Raw genomic sequence first — 16,261 nt, 5'->3', positions numbered from 1 at the left:
ATTAGACTAAAAGATATAGAAACATCCGTCCTATTGTTAAAACCGTATCTAAACAAGAAAATTCCTTAACCCAAGAGATCGCGAGCATTGAATATCTGGGTCGGAGCGCAGAACTGTTACAAACTGAACAAAGCAAGTGTCAACAGCGATAAGCAAAACAATAAACACCAAACAATAAACACTTCGAAACGGAAACAGGGGTCATGGCTAGGCAAAAACAATAAACACTTCGAGCAGAAACCCTAAAGCAAAAGTAATTATTTTTGTATAGTATGTGTATCAGAATAATGTAATCAATGTAATGTTCTATGTAGGTCTGTGACGAGGAAAACCCGAAGAACACAGCAGATGACTAACGACCAGGTATTAGTAATAATCTCTTTCATACCAATCGTCATAAACTGGTTGCATTCCGTCATCCAGTGGTTCCCTAGTATGTCACAGAAAGCCAAATCACTGTTTTACTGGCCTACAATGCTTACAGATATAAAAAGCACATAACTGATTGTAACACGTGTCATGAAAACAAGGGACACACTAAGACACCTGTCAGTTAAGGGCCTATCCTGTGCCAAATCAATCCTTGAAAGAATATACGTAGAATTATTAACAGAATTACGAGTCTGACAGAGGGAATAAACACTTCTTAGTGTTAATAGTTCCTTGACACGTTATATGAATTAATAGCACTAAAAACAAACACCGCAATGAGTGCGTTAGGAATATTTATGAGTGCTAAATCAGTAAATATGGAATTCAACACATAATAATCTGTGACTCGGGTGGTGTAAATCAATAATAATCTCCTTAACACGTTGTGTGAATTCCTTTCCATTAAGAAAACCAATAATATATTTTATCGCCCAGAGTCAATCGGTTTGGTAGAATAAACTGATAATTAAATAGGAAGTGTCAATGTCTTACGAGTTACAACTCGTGATGTTGGATCCGAACTGGATTATAGCGGCTCTCGCGGTTTTAAATACCTTTATCATTCATATCTCGTATCTGTAGAAATGATACCGCAAGTAGCCTTATACGGTACGCCGCTAGAACACTTTTCCACATATTCAAGCCAACCAGTTATTTTATCAACATATATATATATATATAAATAAATAAATATAAAAAAATAAAATAAATATGGATACAAGTGGAGTCAATATAATACACTCCGTAAGAAGTCGGAAGGGTTACAAATTATAATAAAAAAAGGAATCACGATAAAATCAATAAGCAAAACGTAACCATAGATAATTAAATATCCAAATATATATGCGTAAAGATTTGAACTCTAACTTAACGCTTTAGTAATGACAAATAAGCTAAAAGTTCAAACAACTAATATCAAACCTACTGACATATTGTCTGTCCCGGTGATTTATATTCGTAGTCAATGTAAAAAAAAAAAATAAATAATAATAATAATAAATAAATAAATAAATAAATAAATAAAATAAAATAAAAGAGATTTTAAAGTCAGGAAGTCTAGAAGTGAAAATGTTATCTATGAAATAATCCTATATGAATCTTATACAGGGCTAATAATATATATAGAATTTGTATGGAAACCTTTTTCATTAGTTTCAATAAGGAATATTTAATTTAACATAATCATGCAGTTTTCCAACATGAAACTAATATATTGTTCAATTTTGGTACTGTTTTTTTTTCAGACATTCCTTTCGTGTGGGTCGAGTATTAAAAGATAATAAATTTATCCTAAAGTCGTATTTATTGCAGCAAGTAACGTAACTCTTAGCTGGCTGAGAGCAATCTCCTGCCAAGTGACGACGTCATCATTGCCGTATCAGCATTTGTTCCTTTTAACCTCAATAATCTGCTTACACAGGCTTCATCTGTGTGTCGTCTCTGCTTGCAAAACAGATTGACTGGAGAAAGGAATGCTTAGCCCGAACTTCTCATGGGCAAGGCAGACGTTAGGTACAAGTGTCTATCGGTGTGCGCAATGCAACTTTAGCTAAGGAGTTGCAATCATTTTAAAATTAATAAACAAAATAAGGAAATAGAATTTCTATAACATCAAAATGAATTAATTTTTTCTGAACCTCATAGACATTTAGAAGTATCAAGATATATATGTGAAATATTTACTTGCAACATTAGCCTATTACAATTCAAGTAAAACATTCATGGGAAAATGTCACATTTTTCTTGAAAAACCCAAAGTTTATTTAGAAATTAGTTACATAGTGGGTTTTTTTCGTTGCATCTCCTACCTATTAATAATGTTTTAAAAGTTAACCTCAGAGGATGCGCACGAGAAAATTGAATATGAAACTTTTGTTAGGGCACATAGAATCATGATTAATCTTCTCTTTGACTCTTATGTTGCCTGGCAATCTTACAATTAGCTCCGTTTTCCACTTCTTTGTCTAGTAACTTACTACCAGTAATATCGAATTTTCTTTGAGATTCGTATTGAATATCTGTTTATTTTTTATAATTATGGATATTTTTACAGTCATCATAGACCTGGATAGGTTCACTCATTGTTAATGCCATGGATAAAAAAGTTTGTACAGCGGACTCTTTTGAATTCCAAAATATCAGCGAATTCATGTGGGTTAAGTCTGGTCTAAATGGCTCTCTTCCCTCCCCTGTATTTGGATGTTGTCTGAATTTACTTTGCCCTTGTGACAAGTATATTTTCACTTGCAGGCTGATTAATGGAACCTGGTTACAGTATCCTGCAGTACGAGAATTTCACATCGAAACTTCAAGAAATCGTTCGTCGCAGCGGACGACTACAGTCAAGTAACAACCGCCTACAATGTGAAAGGAATTTCATGGACTTCTTCGACCGACACCGTATCTCGTCGTTAATCTCGTTTTAATGCGGAATGCTCTGGCGGCTGTCGGAATCGACTACGAATGGGACATACTTCCGACAATTAAGACCCGAAGGATATTCAACTCTACTTTGCTGGCGAAGGACTCGTGCTGGGGATGTTTTTTTATTCATCGCGAACGTAATCGTGTAGCTTAGGATGCAGAGAATAAGTATGAGCGCAAAAATAGAACGTTGGACCCGCCCAGGCAAATTTTCCCCTTGTTTTAACCCTGTGAAAATAGGCCGTTTCATTGGGCCATAGGTGGTTGTCTGGAACTGTGTAATGGACGAAAAGTGGTTCGAAAGCTAGTTAAATGTGAAGTAGTATAAGCTCGGTCATGTATCCTATATATATAAAGTATCATGTATCCTATATATAAATGATCATAAATAACAGAATCGAAATATATTTTTTGCGTGTACGCACTGGGAATCTATATATAAATGATCATAAATAACGGAATCGAAATATATCTTTGCGTGTACGCAATAGGAATCTATTTAAAGTGCACATATATTAATCATAATTATAATGAATCCATATACATATGTATAAACAAATCAGGTAGCCTATAATCAATCTGTTACCTTTTATCTTACCAATATCTGCAGTTATATGAGTTAGTATATTGATTAATGTATCAGATATATAACATTTTGCATAAAAATCAACGAATCAATCAGCATAAACATTAATAATTTTATCAATTCATATATGAAATTTTTTATCAGTTAAAATATGATTTTTATCATGTTAATCTTCGTTCTATGCAATTATCAGAGTACATTAGTATTTTCTGTAGCATATGTATCTTAATGAGATGAAGTGAAAAACTGTATCATTATATATCCGTGATCACTATTATTTACAAATATCATTGTTTTATATTTTATTACTTGAATCAATTCATGTACACCATGAATTTTTATTTACTAATATTATATATATATATATATATATATTATTATTCACATAGTGTCTGTATCACACTCCTATAAGTCAAATGCAAGTCAAGTTTGAGTAATAACCAGTAGCTGGTTTTGGTAGCTGACCGAGCTAATGTAAGTGTTTACATAATAAAAATATGGAATGTTAGTCCATATATATAAAAGATTGCTTGCAGGAATGTGATCAGACTAGAGACGCTAAAGATGACGTATACAATAAGTATGTAGGCTAAGATAACATGCCGTCACCTGTAGTCATTCAATTGTTTATAAACATTAGTCCAAGCTCCCTGCTTGAGACAACTACCCCGACCTATGATTCAAACGGCCTGCGTGATCTGTAGCGTGTCTCATTTGATTGTGTGTTCGTATGAAACTATGTCATTTGTATGTATGTTCATATGTTCGAACTACTGTCTGCTCCTTCATAACTTGTAACAGAGATGGTAGACAGGGAGAACAGAGTTAGCTATCGTCATTAGAAGACCTGTACCTCTTTACCTAAGCTTTATCATGTAGAGGAATAGGATTAGCCATCATCATTGGCAGAAGCGATCAAGCTATCGTTATTAGAAGACTTGTACAATCATATCTGATCTTCACCATGTAAAACTTCAGAATAATACATATAGTTTTATATTTCGTGTTTTCTACAAGAACCTCCTCACCATGAGTTTAACACATCGTCGTAATAACAAACAAGATAATACCGACTTCGTAAATGATCTACAAACCCCAGACACTCCATTGAAGATGGAAGTGCAATACCAACCGACTTAGCGTAATATTATCGCTAGTCTAACATTACCTCATAGGACGCCTTATCATACAAGGCACAAGCCCTAATACATACGCTTCAAGCTCTTTTAACTCTTTTAATCCACTTTTTTATCCTTAATTATTGGCGAAAGGAAAATACTAACGTCACAAACACTACTTCACATGGCAATCCCCATTACCTTTATCTAGCGAGAAATTGCTGATATTAAAAAACCAGGTATTTGGAGATGAGTGGCAGCATATCAGTAGTCAATAGTAAGAAGTTACCAACAGTCAATGAGAGCAATATTAATAATTCGGACAAAAATTAACAAGTGTTTAATAATTAGGATTAATGAATGTATTATTACAATAAACACTGGCGATACACGATTTTGGGAATAAAATCCAATCAATAAACATCTTATACAAACCTGATAAATTACCAGATTTTTTAGTTAAATCCACCTAATATACTAATAAATCATTACACTTGAGGGACCATCTCAAGATTAACGAAACTATTATTTTTCAAGATATTATACCGCTTTAATTTAATTTATATATATATATATATATATATATATATATATATCATATATATATATATTATATATATCATTCGAGCTACAAATGTCCTTTAATATATAATTCGCTCTACCTCGGAATTGATATATTTTCATATATGTACGAAAGGGAATTTCTAGTTGATGACATTGTGGCTCGAATGATTTATATGAATCACGGTGATGTGATAATTATCCTATTATATATATATATATATATATATATATATATATTTATATATATATATATATATATATATAAAAATCAAAGTGGTATAATATTGTTTTGACATGATCCCATTTTTGCTCGTGCTCTAAAAATACACATTCAGCACAAGAATTAAGTATAAAATGTGCGTTCTGACATATGTAAAGTAAAAAACTATGGACCCGAAATTTTTTCATGGGACTACACATACAACTATAACCATAAGCCACTTGAGGTGAAACAAGACGTAGGATGATAAATCAATGAGGCCGAGAAGCGACACATATTTGGAAAAGGGATTCAAAGACTGACCTACAAATGAATCCTGGAAAACGTGCGAACACTGAGATATTCAATATCAAATTAGCCTAGATCAGTGGTTCCCAAACGTTTTCTGCATAGTCCTTACCCACTTTCCACACGGGATACTTGTCCATGGCCGACAGCCAAGCGCCTCAGTGGCGTGGTTGGTATAGTGTTGGCGTCCCACCTCGGTGGTCGAGTTCGATTCTCGGCCATTCCATTGAGGAGTGAGAGATGTGTATTTCTAGTGATAGAAGTTCAGTCTCGACGTGGTTCAGAAGTCACGTAAAGCCGTTGGTCCCGTTGCTGAATAACCACTGGTTCCATGCAGCGTAAAAACACCATACAAACAAACAGACAGACAGCTAAGCATAAGCCATTGTATGTATAAAACCCATGGTTTCATAGTATATACATATCCTCAGATTATGGGTCCTGCATTCTGCTACACGTCACCCCAGAGGGTCATGGTCCCCAGTTTGGGAACCACTGGCCTTGATGCTCAAAAAATAATTACGACCGGGAAAAAAAAAACTTACTTAAAGAAAACCATCCTCTATAGCAGGCGAAATACCCACGTCATAAACAAAATCACAGATTTTAACAAGGCCTATAACATAAGTGGGAGAGAAATCATTAGATCCAACGGGTATACTAAGTTCCATATAAAATTTCACTGAGTTGACATAAAAAAAAAAAGCCTATGTCACCAATATGGACCCTAAAATTTTAGCAGTTCCTGTCTGTAACGATAAACCACATTACAATAGCGTACTTCACCATTCCTATCACCAAACTGATTAATCTAAAAAGTCCATCGGGTATTCCAAGTTCCATATAAAATTTTACACAGTCGACATAAATTTAAAAAATCTTAATCACCAGTTCCTATCTGTAACGATAAATCACATACAATGGTATACTTCGCCCTTCCTATCACCAAACCGATTAACCTCAAACTCGCTCTCGAATTATTTCACTTTTTGTCAGATTGACCCAGACGTACCTTAAAGTAGGAGCTCGTCTTCGTGCGAAGAGTGGGACTTGGTGGGGGGGGGGGAAGGTTCAGGGCTTGAAGGCCCCCAAGTTTCTCTTTGGAATCGTATTTCTGCTTTTGACAGACTGGCAACATATAATATGAATGAAGCGTTGTAAATAACGGATTTGTACGTATAATAAACGTTATTCATCTTATATACGATTTGCAAAAAGCTTGGCGTCACCACGTAGCTTGTCAGCGTAAAATCATATTGACAAGCAAACAATTAAAATATTTGGTCTATGTTGCAACAAATATTTCCAAATTGGCTCCCTCTCTTGCAATCTTACTCCGTCAAACTTCTCGATCTCAGGAAATTCCTGCCACTGTCCCGTAATAATTAAGGAAGGGGTATCCATATTCTCACTACATAAAACATATGTATTTACAACAAAGACTATGGGCTTATCCGACGAGGATAGCTTTTTTGCAGGAAAACAGCGGTAATTTGAAATGGTTAACCGTCCTTTACGTATAAATTTTGTTAAATTTCACATGATTACATTAACCGCATGAGTTTTGACCGAACAGGATTAACCGTCCGCAATTTGTATAAATATTTACATTTTAATTATTTCACATGACTTCAATAACCGCGTGAATTTTGACTGAACAGGATTAACCGCCCGCAAATGTATAAATATTTCTTAATTTCATATCAACACAATAATCGCGTGATCTCAGACGGCCACCGACAACGTAAACTGCCTTTTACACTAACCCGGAAACTCTCAGCGTTAGCGAGGCCATCGAAAGACTTACCGTGTTGTCACCCAATTATTACCGGAGCGCCTCAGCGGCGTGGTTGGTATGGTATTAGCGTCCCACCTCGGTGGTCGCGGTTTCGATTCTCGGCCATTCCATTGAGAAGTGAGAGACGTGTATTTCTGGTGATAGAAGGTCACTCTCGACGTGGTTCGGAAGTCACGTAAAGCCGTTGGTCCCGTTGCTGAATAACCCCTGGTTCCATGCAACGTAAAAGCACCATACAAACAAACAATTATTACCAAACTACAACTAATGGTCTTTAGGTAGTTCCAGCACTTTTATTGGTCACCAACGCAATTAACAAGCTTCGCTACACTTTAGACAAATAGGCGAAGATGCAGCTGATCTTATAATAAAAGCAGCGTTGAATTAAACAGTTCATTTTGTTCATGAAAGCATGAAAAAGTATGCTGCTTCGTAGAGAACTTTCAAATACCGCTACTCATTGATTTAAATGCGTTTGGCTAGTTTTATAAATGTTATTTATAAAAAATATTAACATGACAATATGTTAGTCTGCATCGAAAAAATAAATGTTATTTGGAATTAAGATTTTCACGAATTCATCTGTTACAAATTCTTTTACCTTTCGATTAGTGGCTTTAAAAAAAAACCACTAGTGATAATTTATTTAACTTTTAAGAGGATACATAGTTCCTTTTTTTTTAGTGTTCAGCCTTGTTGACGCCTCAGTGGCGTGGTTGGTATGGTATTGGCGTCCCACCTCGGTGGTCGCGGGTTCGATTCTCGGCCATTCCATCGAGGAGTGAGAGATGTGTATTTCTGGTGATAGAAGTTCACTCTCGACGTGGTTCGGAAGTCACGTAAAGCCGTTGGTCCCGTTGCTGAATAACCACTGGTTCCATGCAACGTAAACGCACCATACAAACCCAGATACAGTACAGATGATAACAGATTATTTAAATTATTGTGTTTTGTCTGTTTTCCTTTCATCTGAAAATCGAGCATTAAACAGCGTTTATCAACTTTGTCCTGAACGTAGCACATTAACGTAAACTTATTTCTTAGCAACATGAAGACATTAGGGACCTCAATAAAAATATAAAATACTACATCTCGATCACTTTGAAAGGTTCGGTTTCCATGAACTCGCACTTTCGATAATTAGAGTCAAGTTTATATTGAGTACATAGTGAGCTTATGCATAAACTCCCTCTCCGGAATGCCAATTGATGATTTAATATTGCTCTTACAGTTCCTCTCCCAGCACAATCATGGGTAATTGCCTTTAACAATGGTTGGAATAAATAACTTTGCTTTCAACAGCTAGGAAGTTTAGATGTTAACATTTCTATCTCGTACTTTCTATTGCCTTGGAACAGTTTCTATCAAGTGGCTGTCTTATTTTGCTTAAAGAGACATTCATTTGCCTTAAAAAAAAAAAATGTGTCTCAAGCCGCAAAAATAAAAGCAGCTCTGCGAAATATTCAGACAATTTCATTTTTAAGATAAGAAAAGGTAGCTCTGCGGACTTGTCCATAATTTCCTTAAAAAATATTCTTCACGTATTATCGTTCATTTTCTAAATATAGTATATCGACCGAGACAGCGTATGAGCCAAATGACAAACTTTTAAAAACAACACTGAATTTTCAATAGCTCATCCCTGGAAAATTGCAGGGCATGTAATAGTTTTCATAACATATTCAGGTACAACAGGTCCTCTAAAAACAATCACTTCTTTGTTGAAACAAACCTTTCTTGCACATGCGCAATTAGCGCCTGCAAACAAGGGGACTCGTGTGTTAGGTAAAATTATCACGCGATCATTGCTAGCATCTGTTACGGATATCGCGAATGACTCGAAGTAATATTTGTGGTATTTCTTTTGCAGAATTTTTCTTTTAAGACTCTTCAAGCAGAGAACTGAAACATTTCTCACATAGTTTTCTTTCCTCAGTTTCCCCATCCTTAACCTATCGCCCGTTCACAAGAGCTTTTGAAAACTAACTCATCAAAATAAGCCTTTTATGGAGATGAAAAACGCACTTACATTACACCAAAAGCACAAACAACACCACATTGACCGCATAATTGTACGAAGTTGATTGCACACCATCAATCTTGCGTTGCTTATGTTAGCAAATGAGGGTTGTTACACGGAATTGCGTTCGAAAATGGTTGATTTCTTAACTTCAGTCGAGTGCTAAAATATCTGAATTTCATAGCTCGGCAACGCATGTTACGTATGTTTAATGCAGAAAAAAAATTGCTAGGTTTACAAAGCATAGGACATGATGGATTTATAACTATCTATAAATTTATTTACAAAACAAAAGACATGATGGATTTATAACTATCTATATATCTATTTACAAAACAAAAGACATGATGGATTTACAACAATCTATATATCTATTTACAAAACAAAAGACATGATGGATTTATAACTAACTATATATCTAATGTGCAAAAATGCCAGCTCTATTAATACACATCAGTATATTTAGTAAGCATAAACCATGTCAGATTTACTTAATATAATAAATGCCTAGTTTATTAGTAAATGCAAATACATTTCACGAGTACAAGAAATGCAAAAATCTATCAATACGTAACAAGGCCTGTATAATTGATTAAAATCGTTTAAGCTGCTTTGAATGAGAGATATTTCATCACAAAGTCACCATTTCCTGGGTTTTTTCATCTTTCATTCTACATTTCTACCACAGAAAATATCCTAAGTAAACATACAAAAGAAATAACTTTCCCCTTGTTTTGTGAGAATGCATTCGTCTGACAGATGTATATTTGGAGTGATGATTAATCAGAATTTTAACTTTGACCTTTTATCAACACGAAAACTTCAGAATGAGTTAATTTTAAACATTTAAATATCAGAAATGTAACTCACACTCTCAAGATTATTATAAGACTGGGCTCAAAATAACTCATTATTCGTTGCATTATCTTGCGTCTGATGAAAAAAAATGACAAATTCATCCTCCAGTGTCAATCAGAAAATAAACACGAACATTTTTTATATAACCAGAAGTAAAAAAGTCGAGCAAACTAATGTCCTTTTCTCGCCCAGACCCGGAATAAAGCAAAAAAATGCAGACGCAATGCACACATTAAAGCACTTAGCACACGCAGGACGCTTACTCGTAAACATGCACAACAAGCACTTGCAAGCCGGAAGCAACGGCGACAGAGGCCCGGAGGGAGGAACATTAGAAAGCTGTTTAATACGAACGAGAAACGCGGAACGGAACGATAATTTTGTTTTGAAAACATCATCCGTCGGCCTGAGAGCAAACAGCCCCTTTGTTTTTCTGCCGCTTAGCATCACCTTTCGAATGAATTTCCCGCTTATGTGGTTTCTCTTATCCCGCTTCTGTGCTGTTTGTCTTGATAATGGTGTTGGGTTGACGTTGTTGACATTTCCGTAGACAGGACCCCATGAAATGGAACAGCACTCATTTGTTTCACGGAGGAAGTAGAAAGAATAATTCCCTTTCCTATAATACTCCATCAGTTCTTCATTTGTTCTTATTCATTAGTTACACAACACACACACTCTCTCTCTCTCATATTGCTGTAACTACGTATAATAAACAATAAAAATCGGACAACAGCCTCTATGAGAAATCAATATAGCAAAAAAAAATGATAAATAAAATGAACTTCGACTTAAGTAGCTAACTATCGACGATTGATGTTTACGCTGTTTGCCAATCTAAAAAGGTAAGAAATATATTGTTAAACAGTAAAGGGGAACTCAGATAAAAGATTATACAGTTAGTGTTCACCTGAAAAACCGATTCATTCTTGTCGCAAGAATGTGTCTGACGGGTTTGTTTGTTTGTAAGGTGTTTTTACGTTGCATGAAACCGGTGGTTATTCAGCAATGGGACCAACGGCTTTACGTGACTTCCGAACCACGTCGAGAGTGAACTTCCATCACCAAAAATACACATCTCTCACTCCTCAATGGAATGGCCGAGAATCGAACCCGCGACCACCGAGGTGGGGCGCTAATACCATACCAACCACGCCGCTGAGGCGCCGTCTGACGGGTTGGGGATGTTTTAACACTGAGATTAAGTGAGTGAAGCAGGAAGGTCTGCCCTCTTATTTGTCCCCCTTCTAAATGACCTCACGTTCTCTTAGAATGTGGTTGTCATTGCTTTGTTTGTGCAAAGTAATTGGTCTTGTTTGTAACAATTCGAATGAATGTTGCTTAACGTACGAATTCGTTGGAATGTTATGCAAGCGGAGCTACTTTATATTACAAGACGTTATATATTTAATTGCCTAAATATATTCAGAGATACAGTGAAAACGATTTGTAACCGTAAATATAAATAAAAAAATCTAGATTTCACTCAATGTACGTATATATATACTGTATATATAAACATAAATAAATAAATTTATATATATATATACTACACACACACATATATATATATAAATATTTAATATATATATATATATATATATGTGTGTGTGTGTGTGTGTGTGTATGTATAGATACATATTTGGTGTGATCTCACGATGACATGCATCTATGAACAGCAATTTGAAAATAATCAAGACGCCCGTAAAGGAGGAATCCTTTCCACTGCGTCCTATTTCCCATAGAGAGAGAGAGAGAGAGAGAGAGAGAGAGAGAGAGAGAGAGAGACTTAACACAACCTACTCCAGGAAGATATATAAAGGGAGCCTCTTCCAGTCCTAAGGCATCACTTTCCCTCTCTTCGTCTGTCTGTCTCGACGTCCCCGACTTCCAGAAGGACGCCGACTCCTCTCTCCCTTCTCCAAAGGTCGCAATGAAGTTCCTCCAACTGGGTAAGAAGGCTTCCTCGAGTGCGACTTATTATTAATTTCAGTAGATGAAACCTATTCGCTTGGCACAAGCACACCAATGTGGACATTGACTGGTAAACCAAGCTTCCAAAGAATGCTGGATGCAACCTCTCACCGCAGGCTCCACACTGCAGCAGTAACTGATCATGATACAAAGCCTGTGATTTTTCATCGCCCAAGGAGAGACGCGAACCCGCGACATCTGAGTGACGTGACACGACACTAACCACAAGGACACAGCGACCATTGACTTGAAATTCCAGCTTCCATAGAATGTTGGTTGCAACCTTCCACAGCAGACCCCACACTGCAGTAGCAACTAATCATGATACAAAGCCTGTGATTTTTCATCGCCCAGGGAGAGACGCAAACCCGCGACATCTGAGTGACGTGACACAACACTAACCACTTTACCAGAGGACCAGTTGGTGACTCATAAGGATTTACGTGGATACGATCATTGTGTTCTCTTTGTGCAGGTTGAGTTTAGTGGCAGACATATCATGTTAACTGATATTGATAATAATGTGGATCTCTGTTATCGGGACTCAGATATAAGAAAATTATTTGAAAACGTTCATGAATATAAAGGAGATATAAGGAATTTCATATTGAAGAATATATTTTTATTGTAAACACTAGTACCATTATCATTATTATAACAAATAAGAAATTATCTTATACTACCTTGAGTTCTTTTATTTTATGCACTATACACACACTCACTCACACACACACACACACACACACACACATATATATATATATATATATATATTATATATATAATATATATATATAATATAATATAAATGTGTGTGTGTGTGTGTGTGTATAAAAAGGCCTACTGGTCATTTATGCATACATACATATCAAAGAAAGCATCTTTGATACGTATATATAATCTATACATATATTTTTTTCAGTTTCTTATTCATTTGTTAACTTTTATATTATATGTTCATATTAGTAAGAGTCAATTTGATGTTATTATCATATACTTATACCTTTCAACTTGATAATAAGGCGAGTGATATCTTCGTCTATCAAAAATCATTTTTGTCTCACCTTCAACATTTTCTCTTAAATTACGAAAAAATTCTTTAGAAATCGTTCCTCTGTGTAATATGAAGAAAAAGCCCTTAATCTCTCAAAGTCTAAAACGTCCTTTATAAGCCTTTTTATCTGTGTTTCCTGATAATCAAATGTAGTTTTTTTTTTTGTATTCGATAAATTATTTACAAGACTACAAAAAATCTCGTATTACATACATTTACATCTAGAATATATTGCTTTCGATCTGACAAAAAATTCTTCGTGAAATGCTGAGATATTTCGTCTTTGAGGAATTTCTCTCAAATCACAGACTTCCGGTTTGCGGCTGAGCAGGACACGAAACTGAAACTCAGTCACTTAGTGGCGTGAACTCTCCCACTGTCAGCCGAAGTTTTGGGGTGGGACAAGGGGGTTCATGCACGATCTTATTTTCAAAAAATAATGGAAACTGTTTTAAAACATTCGGTAATCCCTCTGTGCGACTCTCTCTCTGTTTGAACTTGACGTGCAGGGATATTTTTTCGGTGTGTATTTATCAATCCGATTAATTAAATTAAAACAATTAAGGAATTAACTATACATCTAAGAAATTTTTTATTTTATCTGTCCCTCTTTCTATCTACATATCTATCTATCTATCTATATATCCATCTGTATATACATTCATATACATATACAGTTTCTAAATACATACATATATGTGTGTATATACGTATATATATATATATATATATATATATATATATATATATATATATATATATATATATATATAGATTAAAGGATATATAAGATTATATACACATGAGATTATAGTATGTACAAATAAGATTTTCACTTTTCCTAAAAGAGATTAATAACCCATGAGTTCTGCTGACCGCAAGAATAAACAACGTCCCCCCCCCCCCCCCAAATCCTCTTCTTCTCTGTCTCTTCTTTATTGCATAACCTCTAATCACATCTTCTCCAGCAACCATCGTTCTGGTGGGCGTGGCCTCAGCATTGCCGCGCATTGTCAAGAGAGACTCCACTGTTTTCAACCTTGAACTGCCTTCCAACGCTTCCGTCATAGTTGGAAATATTAATCCTGGTTTCGAGTAAGTAATGACTGCCCCCCCTTTTTTTTTTAAGTAATGATAATCCCAGTCTACAGGTCTATAACGTTATTAACTACTGTAATGTATGCGAGCTTGATGGCGCGCGCGCTACACAGCACTGGAACCCGGCGATGACCGTCATGTCTCTCCTATCCTCCTGATCCCATATCAACCCCGCCACGGACAAGCAGGTTTGCAGGAGGAGGGTGGATGTGTCATGTCTCCCCTACCCTCCCGATCCCCTACCTAACCTCCGGGGACAAACAAGAAAGATCTACTCGGATTTTATTACTATTAATTATTATAGATGGATAGGTTTATTAGCTTATGCTCATAAAATCCTTTCTGTGGCTTTATTTCTTAACATAAACTTTCACTCTTGTTATGAATTATTACTTTTATATTAAAGCAGATTTGTTGATGTGTTACTCTAAGTTGTCAACAAAAGAAGTTATCATTATATGATCGAGTACTGGAAAAAAAATCTAAATTTAAGCCTAGTTATACATCAAATCATTTACTTGTTTTATCAGTAAATGTTTATTTTGATACAACACCTCTCCAGTAACTCATTCTTTTAGAAAGTCTTTTGATTACCTTGCAGGAGCAAGGATTCTTGAAGGATTCTCTCAGCCTGAAAGAAGACCACTGGAATCTATCCTTATCTCTAATCAGGGTGACTGCAAAAATCGCCTATGCTAATACTTCCTAAAATCCTTCTGAGTCCTTGACCTGATCTTCAAAACACGTGATTCTGAAATGCTTTTCTTTTACCCCAGCTGCCAAGGACGAAAGTATGGCTACTACGCAGATCCTGCCAACAACTGCCAGATCTTCCACATATGCTACCCTTATACAGATCCTCTAGGAGTCGTCACCACCAGGTTTTTCTCCTTCCTCTGTGGCCAAGGAACCATCTTCGATCAGGTTGGTATTGAATTCCTTTAAGGATTCAATCTGTTTAGTTTAGTTTTTTTTTTGGGGGGGAGGGGTGGGGGTGGGGGTGAGTGCAGAGGGGGGGAGGGGTGGCTGGAGGTTCAGACTTCTGACTTAGTCTACTCAATTGGCTCAACGTGCCTGTAATATCTTTGTAATTGTTTATTGGTATGAGGTTATATCAATTAATCAATTTACTCATTTGACTAAATGAGTAAATTAATTAACTGATATAAGAATAAGCAAATAAGAATGTTTATAATCACGCCACAAGCGAGATTATCAACATTCTTGTTTGCTAAATAGTTTGGTGACAACATTTCTTTTCGTAACTGGATTAGCGGTCGGATGATCTTCAGAAAATTATAAAAACAATATAAGCGAGAATAGTTAATTTCCTGTGATTTTAAAGTCCAAAATTATTTTCTCATAAAGTTAAATTATGTCAATTTTGCCTCTATGTGTAAAGCGTGCGAACCCGAGATGTACCGTCAAAAGTTAGCGTGTTATTTCATAGAACAAAGATCGCCTACTGTCTTTTCTAGCCCTCTTGTCTTCTAGAGTAGCAAGTGAAAAATGCGCCGAAGTTTTCAAAGCCACCGAAAATAGCTCTATCTTTCGTAGGTCTTCGTATAATACTGTATGAACCGCGGCCCATGAAACTTTAACCATGGCGACCCGACGGTGTCCTGTCATATATCGTTGCCAGACGCACGATCAGGGCTGGTTAACTTTGACCTTAAATCATTAAAAACTACTGAGGCTAGAGGGCTGCAATTTGGTATGTTTGATGATTGGAGGGTGGATAATTAACATAGCAATTTGCAGCCCTCTATCCTCTCTAATTTTTAAGATCTGAGGGCGGACAGAAAAAGCCACCTCAGTAGGTTTCCT

General features: G+C 35.8%; 2 protein-coding genes across 3 annotated transcripts in view; one reads left to right on the top strand and one right to left on the bottom strand.

Moving 5' to 3' along the window:
* Nucleotides 1-16,261, bottom strand: part of LOC135201826 (U-scoloptoxin(01)-Cw1a-like) — a 184,451-nt gene that overhangs the window by 154,333 nt on the left and 13,857 nt on the right. The gene's annotated exons all lie outside the window — the stretch shown is intronic.
* The window catches only part of LOC135201360 (U-scoloptoxin(01)-Cw1a-like), a 5,537-nt gene continuing 1,435 nt past the window's right edge, over nucleotides 12,160-16,261 (top strand). The window contains exons 1-3 of the mRNA XM_064230204.1: nucleotides 12,160-12,260; nucleotides 14,305-14,431; nucleotides 15,211-15,358. Of these exons, the coding sequence (XP_064086274.1) occupies nucleotides 12,242-12,260; nucleotides 14,305-14,431; nucleotides 15,211-15,358 (294 nt within the window). The 5' untranslated portion in view covers nucleotides 12,160-12,241. The remainder of the gene's footprint in view (nucleotides 12,261-14,304; nucleotides 14,432-15,210; nucleotides 15,359-16,261) is intronic.

This window comes from Macrobrachium nipponense, chromosome 28 (genome assembly GCF_015104395.2).
Source record: "Macrobrachium nipponense isolate FS-2020 chromosome 28, ASM1510439v2, whole genome shotgun sequence".
Taxonomy (NCBI): Eukaryota; Metazoa; Arthropoda; class Malacostraca; order Decapoda; family Palaemonidae; genus Macrobrachium; species Macrobrachium nipponense.
Note: the sequence above shows the minus strand (reverse complement) of the source record. Positions and strands in the feature narration are given on the sequence as shown.